The following is a 16,279-nucleotide window of genomic DNA, read 5'->3' on the forward strand; positions in this document are numbered from 1 at the left end:
AATATTATAATAAAATTATTATTATTATTATTATTATTATTATTATTATTATTATTATTATTACTACTAATGCTCCTCAGGCACTGCACATAATAATAATAATAATAATAATAATAATAATAATAATAATAAATATCCCGCCCATCTGGCTGGGTTTCCCCAGCCACTCTGGGCGGCTCCCAACAGAATATTAAAAACACAACAAAACATCAAACATTAAAAACTTCCCTAAACAGGGCTGCCTTCAGATGTCTTCTAAAAGTCAGATAGTTGTTTATTTCCTTGACATCTGATGGGAGGGTGTTCCATAGGGCAGGTGCCACCACCGAAAAGGCCCTCTGCCTGCTGAATTGTGCTCGGAAATGAATATGGACATTTGCACAGAATGAATATGAATATGAATGAATGTGGACGTTTGCGCAGAAAACACAGGCAAGAGTGAAGTCATGATAGAAGTACAGTGGTACCTCTGGTTGCGAACAGGATCTGTTCCAGAGCCCCGTTTGCAACATGAGCAGAACGCAACCCACGTCTGCGCGTGCCGCGATTCGCCGCTTCTCTGCATGACGCCATTTTGAGCATCTGCGCATGCGCAAGCGATGAAACCCGGAAGTAACCCATTCCGTTACTTCCGGGTCGCTGCGGGACATATCCTGAAAGAACCGAACCTGAACCGAACGTAACAAGTGGTAAGACTGTACGAGGGTTGCAAACAGGCTTAGCAGGACCATCAAGGGCAAAATAAAAACAGATCCAGGGGCTGCGTCAATCAGCTGTTGCTAAAAACGTAAGAAGAGATTGCTGGATCCGGCCAATAGCCCATCTAGCCCCGCAATCGTGTTCTAACGGTGGGCAAACAGAGACCTGTGGAAGCAGGTCCTGAGCGCCAGAGCAACTGTCCTTTCCTGTGTCTTCCAGCAATTCAAGCATTGCTCTGCCTCCAGCTGTGAAGGCAGAAAGCATCGGCTTCCTGGCTGGTAGCCATCGAGAGCAGTCTCCTCTGTGAGTTTGTCTAATCCTCTTTTTAAAGCCATCTAGGCTGGCAGCCATCCCTGCCTCGCACGAGAGCAGGTTTCACAGTTTAACAAAACGCTTAAACAAGCTGTGTGGTCGTCACGGCCTCTTGTGGTTTCTCGACAAGGCGAATGACGGTCATAATTTTCAGGGAAGATTGCTTCAACGCCCGGTTGCCAGCTTTCCTCCACAACACAGAGCCACATGGAAAAACGCATGCATGCTCAATGCATGGGAGATGGCAGTTGCCCTGCAATGCTCTCCCTTCCTCTTGCCCCGAATCCATAGCAACACACGACAGTTCTTTGCAGGATACGTGCGTGTTTGGGGTGACCCATTGTAAAAATCCTGAGGATCCATGGGCTTTTACTTCCCCCCTCCCAGGCAGCCTCCTTTATCGCTAGCGTCCCTTATCTCTCTCCCGATCCCCCCGATCAGCTGCTTCCTTTCAACACTCCCTTCCCTCTTGTTTGCCTTAGTGTCTTTTCCTTAGCTGGAGCAGTTTTCTGCTCCTCCTTTTCTTCTAATTTCTCTCCTCATTGCTTTAGTCTACCTGTCTCCTCTCCTTGCAAGTTCGCTGTCTTTACCTCACCGCTCCCAGGCAGCCTCCTTCATCGCTAGCCTCCCTTATCTCCCTCCCGATCGCTTGCCGATCAGCGGCTTCCTTTCAACACCCCTTTCCCTCTTTCAAAAAACAAACAAACCATGATCTGCTTTTCGCCCCTGGGCAATTCGGCTCCAGGGACCACACATTCGCTCCGTAAGACGCGCAGACATTTCCCCTTACTTTTCAGGAAGAAAAAAGTGCGTCTTATGGAGCGAAAAATGCAGTAAGTTCAAATCCAAATCCTGCCACAATTTCACATTTGTGCAAAACTTTATATTCCGACATGCCGGTATGTTGCCAACTGATTCTCGTACAAGGCTCCGTGTTTGCCAGAGAGCTGCAACGCTGCCCGCAGCGCGGGAGGGTTTGGCGCAGGTGTGTCTGCCCTGCAAGAGAACAGACAGTAAAAGCAATAAGCGGCATTACCCGGGCATGCAGTCCCCGCACAAGGTGTCCGCCGCGGCTGTTCCAGGGCTGGCATGAACCCTCCTCTTGGCTTCGCAGTGGGTGTGCAGTAAACAGAATTCCAGCCCGTAGCTAGGAGAGAAGGTTCCCGCAGAGCAAGCCTTGCAAATCATCCCCAGTCCTTTCCCATAGCCACATGTCTAGGGTGGGAAATCAAACAAAAAAATCAAACAAAAAGCAGAGTTAGGATGCCACAAGCTCAATCAGGCAGGGGGTGCAGTTCCTTATGCCTCACTTCCCTTCCAGCTGTTGGACTGACGTCCGCCGCTGGGATGTGGCGGAATCTTCACGGAAATCCCAACACTTGTGAGGCGGGTAAGAGGGTTCCCTATTAAAAGGCTGGATTCTGGGCTTGAACGTTGCAAATATAATAATAATAATAATAATAATAATAATAATAATAATAATAATAATGTTGTGCTCCCTTTACAAATTTGGTCTGGCTGAAAAGTAAGGTGAGATACATACTAGATTTGGGGAGGGGGCTAGATAGCTTGGCTGGTTTCTGATCCATTCTGATATAATAATAATAAAATAATAAAATAATAAAATAATAAAATAATAAAAATAATATAATAATAATAAAATAAAATAAAATAATAATAATAATAATAATAATAATAATAATAATAATAATAATAAAATAAATTTTATTTATACCCCGCCCTCCCCGGCCAGAGCCAACACCAATAAAATCACAGTAAAAACATAATGGGGGGGGAAAAACAATTTAAAATACAGGTTAAAATACAATTTAATATGCAGCCTCATTTTAATAGTAGACCATAGATCAAAACCATAAGGGGAGGGAAACATAAGTTTATTATTCCAAAAACGAAACCTTCCTCTGGTTGTAAATATTAAGATTATATCAGCAAGAATGAGTCTTTCTGTAAAAAAAATTAAAAAAATTAAATCCAGTCTGACTAGTGATTTAAATCAATTTGATTTAAATCAAATCCACCCTGCTTAAAAGGGACTGCAACCATCGGGAAGAAAAATAAGCAGCAGTGAATATAGTAGGCCCTGTTTATAGAAAGGCACATTGCTCAATGGCTGTCTTGTTTACAGAACACAGCTGCCTGGAGTTAGGAGAAAACAGTGCTAACGCGACGGCAATTTGGAAGCGAACGCTTAAAAAGAACAGCCACAAAAATGTGGCCCAGTATGCTTCGCCTTTTCAGCTTTGAGGAGCTCCCGTTCTGAGAACAAAATGCATGCTGCAACATAAAAAAGAAAACTAAAAATTGCGAGCGTAAAACCTTCAGGCTGTAGCTTTGTCAGACACATCTAATTGCCCGTGGTTAGGTGAAAGCATAAATAGACAAGAATGCTAGAATACTACAGTTTCTCATTCTGCATCCAAAACCAAAAGAGGAACATTTTCTAAATCAAGCCATTTCCCTCTATGAACCTGACACTGCTATTATTATTATTATTATTATTATTATTATTATTATTATGAATGCATGTTGAGGCAGCGGCATATTTTGTGAATGGAAGCCTTCTCTTGCCATGAATAAATGTGGTTGCTGATTCGGTGCTGAACTGTGCTGCCTGCAGAAATGACGCAAATAATAGCATAATTTAGGGGAAATATAATTCAGCAACCCCTTTCATTTTGGAAACACCAGTAGGCTTTGCCACAAGGTTCCCCCATCCCGCAAGAGCAGCACCAAGTATCTCCAAGAGTAGATTCAGGTCCATAGGGACTAGAAACTTTGATTTTAAATGGATGGATGAAAACGAAAGCATCCATTTAGCACCGATGCAGCTGGGCTGCAGAGGCCAGGCATTCGGAAACATCTCAGGTAGGTTTGCTTACCCTGTCTGGCTCCTCTCCCGGAGGACACCCTTCGCAAGGGACACAGTAGCCTTTGGAACTCCAGTACTCTTGACTGCCGCATGCTTCTGCCTGATGGCAGAAGAAGGCCTGAAAAAAGCAAAAGGGAGAGAATTTGGCACTCTGACGTCGCTGTTCAGAGACATATATATACACACATTTTCAACTTAATGGAATCATAGAATTGTAGCGTTGGAAGGGACCCCAACCCCTTCCAAAGCAGAAACTGCAAACTAAACAATCCCTGACAGGTAGCCATCCAATCTCTGTTTAAAAATCTACAATGAAGGAGAATTGACTGCCTCCCTATGCTACTACTGCTGACCGTGTTTTGTTAGCCACAAAATGAAAAATGAGTGAGGTCCCAACCAGAGAAGAACGGCAACTTAAGCTGATGGAATATGTGAAGCTTGCAGACTTAACATATGGTTACCAGATTTTTTTTCAATGAATCCGGGGAGACTTTTTTTTAAGCTGAGCAGCAACAGGGAGTCAGTAGTGGGGATGGTGAGGCAAAAGACCCTGGGCCCAAGCACACATGCATATTGTATAAAGGCGCAAAGCCCTTCTTTCGCACCCTGTGAAAGATAAATGCGCAGAGTTGTTTTTTTTAACTGGGCAATGGCGCGCCTGAGCCTTCCCAGATCTCCTTCCCCCTTCCCCCTTTGTTTTGACAGATCAGGGGAGGCTTGGGATTCATGGGTGGGCGGCCGTTGCCCAGGAGGGGCCCGCCTGGTAGCGCAGTTGGCTCTGGCTGGCTTCAGGAGCTGCTTGCTGCCGTTGCGCAGGAAAAATGGTGGGCGCCACGGCAGTGGGCAGCTCCTGAAGCCAGCCAGAGCCAACTGTGCTACCAGGCTGGCTCTGGGCTGCTGAGGCTGCCACTGCCACGATTCCCAGGGACAGATTTGCAAATCTGGGGACTGTCCCCAGGAACCAGGGATGACTGGTAACCCTAAAAATCTGGTAACCATATCACAGAATCTTTTTTTTTTATATATAAAAATTTTTATTGGGTTTTCATATTTTTTAAAGACAAACATACAAAAAAAAACAAACAGACAAAAAATACACAAAAACAAAAAAGATATAAAGTTTCAAAAAATGAAAAAACTTTTCATAACCCTGGTCTCTGACTTCCCCCCACCCCCTCCCTTGTATCCCTATTCCCAAATTTAGATCAGCAAATTGTTATTTCTCAAAATCTTAACCAGCTCAATAATAGCCCTTTTATAAAAGAATACGATTGTTCTAAGCTGGATCTCAGTTTTCTTCCATCGATTTCCCATTTTATCTTTCATATTGGTCATATTAATTAATTTCCATTATCCTGAGTGTTGTTAAAATTGCATCTTTCCCTCCCCCCATCCCCGATTTGCGTCCCTTCCCAATGTAGGTCCAAAATATCAGTTCTTAGCCTGGGTTCCTCACGTCCGAGGCTCTCCCGTCACTCACAGTCCCTCTCCGCCGGTCTTGTTGGTAATCCTTTATGTCAGTCCTCAAATCTCGAAGGAGATCTGTCACAGTCCATCCATAGTCTCTTACATACAACTGCTGAAGAATTTCCACAAGGCATGGATCTTTCATGTCATAGTCAAAGTCAAAGTCAAAGTCAATGTGGAGGCCCCAATTGTATTTCTTTATTCTAAATTCCTGTATTCCATAAACTTCCAGGGCCTCCACATTCGTCTTTTGCTTCCTTCGTAGATTTGTTGTAGGTTTAATCCAATAGTCTCCTTGCTTGTATTCCACAGATGTCAAATTCTTGTTAGTATCTTCCAGCTTTACTTTCTCTTTCTCTTGTTTTGTCTCCTTCTCTTTGACTTCAGATTCAGCTGTGAGTTGTTTCTCATTCCAGTTCTCCTTACAGTCAACAGAGTTACTTGTTTCTGTATTGAAGGCCATTATATGTTTACCCATTTCTGAGATATGCTCTTGTAAGGTTCCCACCAGGAGGACCATCCTTTCGATTTCAGCCAGTACCTTTCCATTCACAGCCATTGTAATTCCACAGAGTTCCCCCTAGAGGGAATCTGGTTGGTTATCGTTACTTTCTCCAACAGTCCTCTTTCTTAATTTTATTACTTTGTTTCCAACAGTTTAAGTTCAATTGTAACACCTCTTAATCCAGAGGGCTCTTAAGTAGCAATTTTTCCTGTAAGCTATATGTTTAGCAGCTTTGACAGCTGTCAGATTCTTTGCATACAGGCTCCAAAGTAGGACGCTCCCGGGCCGGGGGGGGGTTGTTTACGACAAAAAAAAGGAACTTCCAAAACTCCACTCTTCTGCACAAGATTGCTTTCTCCTTTTGCCAATCTTGGAAGTCAATATCTTTTCCAAACTCACCCTTTCCAGGGCAGGCTCTCCAGCTTAGTTCTTACGTCGTTGCTTTAACTCGTCTACAAGGTGAGGGTGCGGACTTCCTTTTAGCACACCCCCCGGTCGTCTCAAATTCAAAAGAAAAGTTCTTAGAGTCCAATTTCAATTTACTCACGGGTTGTTTTTTCAGCCGAATTTCAAGGAAGGAAGTCAGCGCTTTTCGGTCATGGCTCGCGGCTTCGCTCAGCAGGGGTAGCGATGGACTCTCAGTGCCGCGCCACCCCCCGTATCCCCTCCGCAGCCTTTAAAAAGGCTCTTTGCGAATCAGGGGGGGCGCTTAAGGCACCCGCCGAGTCTTCAGTCCGCAGGCTTCCGCGCCTGCGGTTTTAAGGGTCCCCGTGTCGCCGGCACGGCAAAGACCCGTCCCCTGCTGAGCCGATTCCCTCCGGAGCTCGGAGGGAATCCGCCATTCCCGGATCGCGCCAACCCCGGAAGTCCCACCATATCACAGAATCATAGAATCAGATCAGAGCACTCCTGACATATGGTTGTCAAGCCTCTGCTTAAAGACCTCCAAAGTAGGAGACTCCACCACACTCCTTGGCAGCAAATTCCACTGTCGAACAGCTCTTACTGTCAGGAAGTTCTTCCTAATGTTTAGGTGGAATCTTCTTTCTTGTAGTTTGGATCCATTGCTCCGTGTCCGCTTCTCTGGAGCAGCAGAAAACAACCCTCCTCTTTATGACATCCTTTTATATATTTGAACATGGCTATCATATCACCCCTTAACCTCCTCTTCTCCAAGCTAAACATGCCCAGCTCCCTTAGCCATTCCTCATAAGGCATCGTTTCCAGGCCTTTGACCATTTTGGTTGCCCTCCTCTGGACATGTTCCAGTTTGTCAGTGTCCTTCTTGAACTGTGGTGCCCAGAACTGGACACAGTACTCCAGGTGAGGTCTGACCAGAGCAGAATACAGTGGCACTATTACTTCCCTTGATCTAGATGCTATACTCCTATTGATGCAGCCCAGAATTGCATTGGCTTTTTTAGCTGCCGCGTCACACTGCTGGCTCATGTCAAGTTTGTGGTCAACCAAGACTCCTAGATCCTTTTCACATGTACTGCTCTCAAGCCAGGTGTCACCCATCTTGTATTTGTGCCTCTCATTTTTTTTGCCCAAGTGCAATACTTTACATTTCTCCCCGTTAAAGTTCATCTTGTTTGTTTTGGCCCAGTTCTCTAATCTGTCAAGGTCGTTTTGAAGTGTGATCCTGTCCTCTGGGGTGTTAGCCACCCCTCCCAGTTTGGTGTCATCTGCAAATTTGATCAGGAAGCCCTTGAGTCCATCATCCAAGTCGTTGATAAAGATGTTGAATAAGACCGGGCCCAAGACAGAACCCTGTGGCACCCCACTAGTCACTCTTCTCCAGGATGAAGAGGAACCATTGATGAGCACCCTTTGGGTTCGGTCAGTCAGCCAGTTACAAATCCACTGAGTGGTAGCATAGTCAAGACCACATTTTACCAGCTTCTTTACAAGAATATCATGGGGCACCTTGTCAAATGCCTTGCTGAAATCAAGGTAGGCTACATCCACTGTGTTCCCTTCATCTACCAGGCTTGTAATTCTGTCAAAAAACGAGATCAGGTTAGTCTGACATGACTTATTTTTCAGAAATCCATGCTGACTATTGGTGATCACAGCATTCCTTTCTAGGTGCTCACAGACTGTTTGCTTAATGATCTGCTCCATAATCTTCCCTGGTATTGATGTCAGACTGGCTGGGCGATAATTATTTGGGTCCTCTCTTTTCCCCTGTTTGAAAATAGGGACAACATTTGCCCTCCTCCAGTCTGCCGGGACTTCGCCTGTTCTTCAGGAATTCTCAAAGATGACTGCCAGTGGTTCTGAGATCACATCTGCCAGTTCTTTTAATACTCTTGGATGCAGTTCATCTGGCCCTGGAGACTTGAATACATCTAAACTAGCCAAATATTCTTGTACTATCTCCTTAGTTATTCTGGGCTGTGTTTCCTCTGCTGAATCATTTGCTCCAAATTCTTCAGGTCGGGCATTGTCTTTCTTTGTTCTTCCTTTTGCTACGGACATACCCATAAAAGCCTTTTTTGTTGCTTTTAACCTCTCTAGCAAGCCTGAGTTCATTCTGTGCTTTAGCTTTTCTGACTTTGTGTCTACATGTGCTGGCTATTTGTTTGAATTCCTCTTTGGTGGTTTCCCCCCTTTTCCATTTTTTGTACACATCCTTTTTTAATCTTAACTCAGTTAAAAGTTCTTTAGATAGCCACCCTGGCTTCTTTAGGCACCTTCCATGTTTCCATCTCATTGGTATTGCCTGAAGTTGTGCTTTTACTATCTCCCTTTTAACAAACTCCCAACCATCATGAACTCCCTTTCCTTTTAGTATTACTGTCCATGGGATCTCACCCAGCACTTCCCTAAGTTTTATGAAGTCGGCTTTCTTAAAGTCAAGAAATTGAGTCCTAGTATGCTTGGCTGCTCCTTTCCGCTGTATAGTAAACTTCAGAAGAGCATGATCACTCGCGCCTAATGATCCTTCCACTTCTACCCCACTAACCAGGTCATCAACATTGGTTAGGACCAGATCTAAAATGGCTGTTCCTCTTGTTGCTTCTCCCACTTTCTGGACAATGAAGTTGTCTGCAAGGCCAGTGAGGAATCTGTTTGACCTTATGCTCTTGGCTGAGTTTGACATCCAACAAATATCCGGGTAATTGAAGTCCCCCATTACTACTATCTCCCTTCCTTTTGCATGCTTGGCCATCTGTTCCAGGAAGGCATCATCTATGTCCTCCGTTTGGCTTGGGGATCTATAGTAAACTCCCACAATGAGGTCTCTGTTATTCTTCTCTCCCTTAATTTTGACCCAAATGCTCTAACTTTGGCTTTGAGGTTCTAAATCTTGGATCTCTTCACAGGTATACACATCCCTGACATATAACGCCACTCCTCCTCCTTTCTTGTCTGGTCTGTTTCTCTGAAATAGATTGTATCCCTCCATTATTACATTCCAATCGTGGGACTTATCCCACCAGGTTTCAGTGATGCCTATTATGTCATATTTAGTTTGTTGTACCAAGAGCTCAAGCTCATCTTGTTTATTTCCCATGCTTTGCGCATTAGTGTACAGACATTGAAGTCATTCCCCCGTGTCTCTTATTTAAGGATTTTTTTCCTCCCACCACTAGGTCTGTGTGCTGTTTGCTCCATATGATGACTGGTAACCCTAACTTGACATATAGAATAAGAGAACAAGAAGAACACTTAGAGAAGATTGGGAAACGTTTATTGAATATATGGGGGGGAATTGTGTACACCTGAAAACATGGGCAGCATTAAGATAAATTAAACAGTTTACCTTATTTTTCGCTCTATAAGACACACCTGACCATAAGACGCACCTAGTTTTTAGAGAAGGAAACAAGAAACAAGAAAGCAACGCAAAGCCTCTTCAGCAAAGAGGGAGGAGCGTTCCGGCTGCACTCAGGAGGCTTTGCGTGGCTTTCCCTGAAGCCAGAAGAGCAAGAGGGTTCGGTGCACACCGATCCTTCTTGCTCTTCTGGCTTCAGCAATAGCTGCGCAGCCTGCATTCGCTCCATAAGACGCACACACATTTCCCCTTTTTAGGAGGAAAAATGTGTGTCATAGAGCAACAAATATGGTAAATATGTTTTGATGGGTGCAATAATGAAATACTGACTGGTTTAGTTTGTGTAAAATATGCAGGGATTTATGATATGCAAAATGAACCACGGAAAGAGAAGAAGGGAAGTCATTGACATTTTTAGGTTGTTTAAATGAAAGTTCTAAAGTGTAAAACAGAAAATTTAATAAAAATAACACACACACCAAAGAAAATATATCTTGAAATGGAAAGCCATTCTGATGGTATTGAGAGAGAGAATTCACTGCCTCCCGAGGGAGCCCGTTTTACAGTTGAACAACTCCTAAAAGGCACACCATGACCTCCTCAAAGAATGAGAAGCCCCAGAGTCTGTCTTGCATGCAGTGAAGTCGTCAGAGGTCGACAGCTGCTGTGATTGTGTGTTTTTATAAATATCTGCTGCAGAAAGTTCCTGGAGGTGAAGCAAAATGACTGGGATTTTTCTTTCCCTTGCAAAGCTGGATTTTGCTTCCTGAAATGATGGACTAGATGCCAGTGGTGTAGCGTGGGGGTGCAGGGGGGCCCGGCCGCACCGGGCGCAACATCTGGGGGTTAGGGTTAGGGGGCGCAAATCCACGGGTTAGGGGGCACAAATCCACGGGTTAGGGGGCGCAAATTACTTGCCTTGCCCCGGGTGCTGACAACCCACGCTACGCCACTGCTAGATGCCTGCTCTCCCAAGTCCCCAATTCCATACACATCCAGACTGGTAGGTTTTTGTCCACACTGTAAACAGGACTGTGTCCCGCATGGTAAAGGGACCCCTGACCATTAGGTCCAGTCGTGGACGACTCTGGGGTTGCGGCGCTCATCTCACTTTATTGGCCGAGGGAGCTGGTGTACAGCTTCCGGGTCATGTGGCCAGCATGACTAAGCCGCTTCTGGCGAACCAGAGCAACGCATGGAAACGCCATTCACCTTCCCGCCGGAGCGGTACCTAGTTATCTACTTGCACTTTGACGTGCTTTCAAACTGCTAGGTTGGCAGGAGCAGGGACCGAGCAACGGGAGCTCACCCCGTCAAGGGGATTCGAACCGCTGACCTTCAGATCGGCAAGTCCTAGGCTCTGTGGTTTAACCCACAGTGCCACCCACGTCCCGCATGGTACCTGAGGGCAACTGCCCTCATCTTTCATTTGACGAGAGGCACGGAGAAAGTTCAAGGCAGGGAAGCTTACAAAAAGGAAGAATTGGGAGCAGATGCTACAGAGCCAGATAACCGATGCCAGAACCTTCGGTTGCAATAAAAACATAAAATTACAACATAATTAAAAACAAAACCAGCCCATAAAGCAAACCGCAGCGAAAGGGCATCAGAAAAATCACAGCATGCCGGGAAATAGAGAATGAGCTTAGGGAGACTTTGTACGAACTGCTTGCTCGAGAAAGGATCTCTCCACACTGAGTACAGTGAAACTATGGAATTTGTTCCCAGGGATTAGACCGATTCAGGGAGGATAATGCTGTCTGTGCTGGAATATGAGATGCCCCACCTGAACTGGCATTCCGCCGGCTCTTAAAGATGCCTCTGTTTAAGGCAAGCGGTCCCCTGATCTTACGACCTGAACTTCCTAAGCTAGCTGTTTCCACTGCTGTTTTTAATTCTTATCCTCTTATAATGACTCCTCTCCACTGCGCAATTTAATGACTGAGGCTTTCAACGTATGGGCGGAATTGTTTTATTGTGCATTTTAATTATGTCGGGTACATTTCTAAACTTGGTTTTACACTCCTCCAATGAAGAAGGGTCCATCACTGCCCAAAGGAGACTATTTCCACTGTTGAACAGCTCTTACTCTCAGGAGGTTTTTCCTGAGGTTTAGTTGGAATCTCCTTTCTTGTAACACTCAAAGCCATGGGTTCAAGTCCTGCCCTCCAGAACAGGAGGCAAAGTAAGAAGTATATAAGTAGATGAATTACTAGTAAGGCTATCAATGGCTGCTACCATCACTGTTGGGGGCAGTAAGGCTCCAAATAATAGTTTCTGGGAACCACAAGGGATTTTCTTGACCCACGGCCAAGGACCATAGCAAGCATGAATTTGGGAATGGAGCATCATCAATGATCTCCACAAATTGCGGCTTCGCAGATCATGAAAGTAAACCTTTCATCCCTCTGACTCAGTAAAAAAACACACCACGAAACCAAAACAAGACCCAGAAATGCAGCAGTGGCACGAAAAACAGACGCCCATTCAGCTGACTTTTCCAGGTTTCGTGGACGCAATGTCTGAAGTATTTGGAGGAGGAGAAATTGGCCTTGCATGGGGTTGGACTACATGACCCTTGTGGACCCTTTAACTCTACAACTCCAGCTTTGAAGACACTCGGGCTCAGGACGAAAGGGAGAAACGTGCTAAGAGGAAGGCACGCTTGGCAAACCTCCACCACGATCAACTCCCGCCCAGAAACCTATGTCCCCACTGTGGAAGGACGTGTGGGTCCAGAATTGGCCTCCACAGTCACTTACGGACTCACTGCTAAAACCGTGTTCATGGAAGACAATCTTACTCGGCCACAAGGAATCGCCAAAGAAGAAGAAGTATGAGTCGCTGCTCTGTGCTAGCCTCCTTTCCAGATAGGGGGATAGGATGATACCTTTGGTAAAAGCTGTTCTCCAACTGGAGCGCTCGCAGGCCAGTGTTTCCCAGTTGTCGGTGTTTATACTGCATTTTTTGAGAGAGTCTTTAAACCTCTTTTGTTGACCACCAGCATTACGCTTTCCATTTTTAAGTTCGGAATAGCGTAGTTGCTTTGGAAGACAATAATCAGGCATCCGCACAACATGACCAGTCCAGCGAAGTTGATGTTGAAGAATCATTGCTTCGACACTGTGGATCTTTGCTTCTTCCAATATACAGAGCAGTGACTCATACAATAGACTCATACAGAGAGGCATTAGCCATCCTCCTCTGGCACAGCACAAACTCCAGCTGCATCTCTGCTTCAGGGGTGATTAAATGCTCCACCACCCATACCCAAGACAGAGAAGGGGACCATTACCTGTCCTAAGGAAAGAGTCGAGGTCAAGAAATGCATTGAGTTGGAGACCCCTCTGTAGACAAACACTTTGTCCTTCCAGGAGCTTCTCATGATTAATATTTGGAAGATTTATTGTAGCACCAGCAGTTCCTTCCTGACCCGTAAATGTTCTTTGGCAGACAGTTTGGGCACGACAGGTCCAGATGGCAACCTTGAGGGAACCCAGGAAGACCCAACAGACGGGTCTCTTTGAAGCCATCAACGTCTTTGCACTTCAACCCCACTTGGGATTGGCCAGCTAGGCTTTGCTCTCGCCCTCTTTCCCAAAATAGACTCCTGACTGAGGCGGGGGGGGGGCAGGCCGTGTACGGGACCCCAGCCAACAAGGGGAAGTTTTCCAAGGGAAGGAAACAAAACCACAACGGGCAGGTCTGAACTGCAACCCACATTGCCACATGTTCTAAAATGCTGCCTGGGCACTCATTATGCCAGGGGGCTGTTCTGTCATCTTAAACTGGCGGTGAGTCAGTTCTTGCCAGCGAAGGCAGACCTCTGAGAGCTCTGAGAAACTCAGCCATCAGGAGAAGGGAGGTGGCCAAGATCGCCTGAATATCGGCAGAATGCGGGGGCCTTTAAGACCATCTAGTTCTCTCGCTTGGACTACTGCAATGCGCTCTGTGTGGGGCTACCTTTGAAGGTGACCCAGAAACTGCAACTAATCCAGACTGTCCTTGATTAATAATAATAATAATAATAATAATAATAATATATTATACCCCGCCCATCTGGCTGGGCTTCCCCAGCCACTCTGGGCGGCTTCCAACAAAATATTAAAATAAAAGTAATGCATCAAACATTAAAAGCTTCCCTAAACAGGGCTGCCTTCAGATGTCTTCTAAAAGTTTGGTAGTTGTTTTTCTCTTTGACATCTGGTGGGAGGGAGTTCCACAGGGCGGGTGCCACCACCGAGAAGGCCCTCTGCCTGGTTTCCTGTAACTTGGCTTCTCAGAGGGAGGGAACCGCCAGAAAGCCCTCGGTGCTGGACCTCAGTGTCTGGGCCAAACGATGGAGGTGGAGACGCTCCTTCAGATATACTGGGCCTTTGAGGCCGTTTAGGGCTTTAAAGGTCAACACTAACACTTTGAATTGTGCTCGGAAACGTACTGGGAGCCAATGTAAAGAGCCAGTAAGATGCCTGGTAGGTTGCTAAGCAGTTCATTGCTTGGCTGATGTGGATTTTATCCACAGGCAGGGAATCACTGCTTCCCTCCTCCCTCTTACAATAGACCTTCACATCCTCAGGCTTACTACCAATCCGGGTGTGTGCATAAGAAAGGGGAATATTTGCAAAGCAGTGGAGGCAGAGATTGCCGGTGGAAACACTGTTGGGACCACTTTTCCCGCACGGCGCGAGAGGCAACAAAGTCAAGTCATGGGGAAGAAATCGCACTTACCATCAGGAGGCTGAGGGCTGACCAGAAATTCAGGGTCCTCTTCATCTTGAGGGGTTCGGTTTCAAAGCAGCCGCAAAACGAAGCTGTCGGGGGGCAGAGAACAGAGAGTTTACTGACAGAGGCCCAGCCTTTTATACTCTCCTCTGTACAGGCTGTGGTCCCAGCTCCCTTGAATGAGCTGTGTTTACTTCCATCCCCCATACAGCTCTGTTTACCCCTGCAAATTACAGTCAATTGCACAGGAAACTTATCAGCTGTGATTTAAACTAAAGAGAAGGAAACGGGAAATGTACAGGCTTCCTCCCGCGGTGGGAGTCACAAACGCTTCCCCTCTTCGGTTTATTTATGTGGGTTCAGGTGCTTTTGAAGTCATTCAGTGCCTCAGAGCCTTCCAGTTCTGAAGGAAAGCTTCTCTGCCAAAATGCCGATTGCAAGAGAAGAGCTGTGCTGGATCAGACCGAAAAAACCCGACGGGTCCAACATCCTGTTTCTCACAGGGGTAAACCAGATGTCTAAGGGATAGCCTGCCATCCGGACTTGGGCGCAACAACGCACACTTGGGGTGCCCAGCCGCTGGCATTCAAGGGAGTAAAGGTAAAAGTAAAGGGAAAACTTTAAAACTTTGATACAATAAGGTTGTTGCAGCCATTGATTAGCTTTACCTCTGCAGACACCCCCCCCCCCCCGCTTCATAGACATAGGCAACAGAGGGGGAAGAGAAAGTAGACAATCAACCGTAAACCATGGCTTGCTTAATATACATTTGTAACCATGGTACAAACCAAGGTTTTGTGTGATGCCTGAACCAGGTTAGAGCACTGTAGCGGTTAGAGTGTTGGTCTAGGACATGAGAGGTAAAGGGTAAAGGGACCCCTGACCATTAGGTCCAGTCATGGCCGACTCTGGGGTTGCGGTGCTCATCTCGCTTTATTGGCTGAGGGAGCCGGCGTACAGCTTCCGGGTCATGTGGCCAGCATGACTAAGCCGCGTCTGGTGAACCAGAGCAGTGCACGAAAATGCCGTTTACCTTCCCGCCGGAGCAGTACCTATTTATCTACTTGCACTTTGACGTGCTTTCGAACTTCTTGGTTGGCAGGAGCAGGGACTGAGAAACGGGAGCTCACCCCGTCGCGGGGATTCAAACCGCCAACCTTCTGATCGGCAAGTCCTAGGCTCTGTGGTTTAATCCACAGCGCCACCCGCGTCCTAGTATTCAAAGGAATATTATCTGCAATATTGGGAGGTACTGCAAGGCCATTGTGGCCCAATCCTCAACAAGGCTTCTGGACGGCTTCTGCTTTCAAGTGGGATTCGTCAAGTTGCACATTCAAGTTGTGCAATGGTTCGTGGGAGAGGGCTTGCATTTCCCAAAAAGGTCAGACTTTTTTTAGACCAGGAAAGTAACAGAGAATTGCACTGGAAAGCATGGGATTAATGCTTGCATTGTCACATCATCTAACCTCCCTGCAAACATCATCTAATCTCCATGCAAGCAAATTGAGTGCTCCATAGATGGGGTCTCTGGAAGCAGCCTTTGTCTAAGCCAGGTGTGTGGGGGGGGCCTTGTTCTCCCCAAATGTGGCTGAAATACAATCCCCATCACCCCTGGCCATTGGCCATGCTTGCTGGGGCTGCTGGGAGTTGTAGTTCAGAAGCATCTGGAGAACCCAAGTTCCCCACACTGGGCCCAATCCTTTTATAAAGCCATCCAAGTTGGTCACCCTAATAAATAATAATAGCAATAATAATAATAATTTTATTATCTATACCCTGCCCATCTTGTTGGGTTTCCCCAGCCACTCTGGGTGGCTCCCAACAGAATATTATAAACATGATAAAACTTCAACCATTAAAAACTTCCCTAAACAGGGCTGCCTTCAGACGTCTTCTAAAA

The 16,279-nt window shown here is 46.0% G+C and overlaps 1 protein-coding gene across 7 annotated transcripts in view; it reads right to left on the bottom strand.

Annotated features, from left to right (window-relative positions):
* The window catches only part of RELT (RELT TNF receptor), a 93,310-nt gene that overhangs the window by 24,639 nt on the left and 52,392 nt on the right, over positions 1-16,279 (bottom strand). For all 7 annotated transcript variants that reach the window (XM_082219429.1, XM_082219430.1, XM_082219433.1 and 4 more), the window contains 3 exons: positions 14,386-14,468; positions 3,912-4,019; positions 2,048-2,226 (listed from right to left, as the gene is read on the bottom strand). In XM_082219429.1, the coding sequence (XP_082075555.1) occupies positions 2,048-2,226; positions 3,912-4,019; positions 14,386-14,430 (332 nt within the window). In that variant the 5' untranslated portion in view covers positions 14,431-14,468. The remainder of the gene's footprint in view (positions 1-2,047; positions 2,227-3,911; positions 4,020-14,385; positions 14,469-16,279) is intronic.

The sequence above is a fragment of the Podarcis vaucheri genome (genome assembly GCF_965113315.1).
Source record: "Podarcis vaucheri genome assembly, chromosome: 4".
Taxonomy (NCBI): Eukaryota; Metazoa; Chordata; class Lepidosauria; order Squamata; family Lacertidae; genus Podarcis; species Podarcis vaucheri.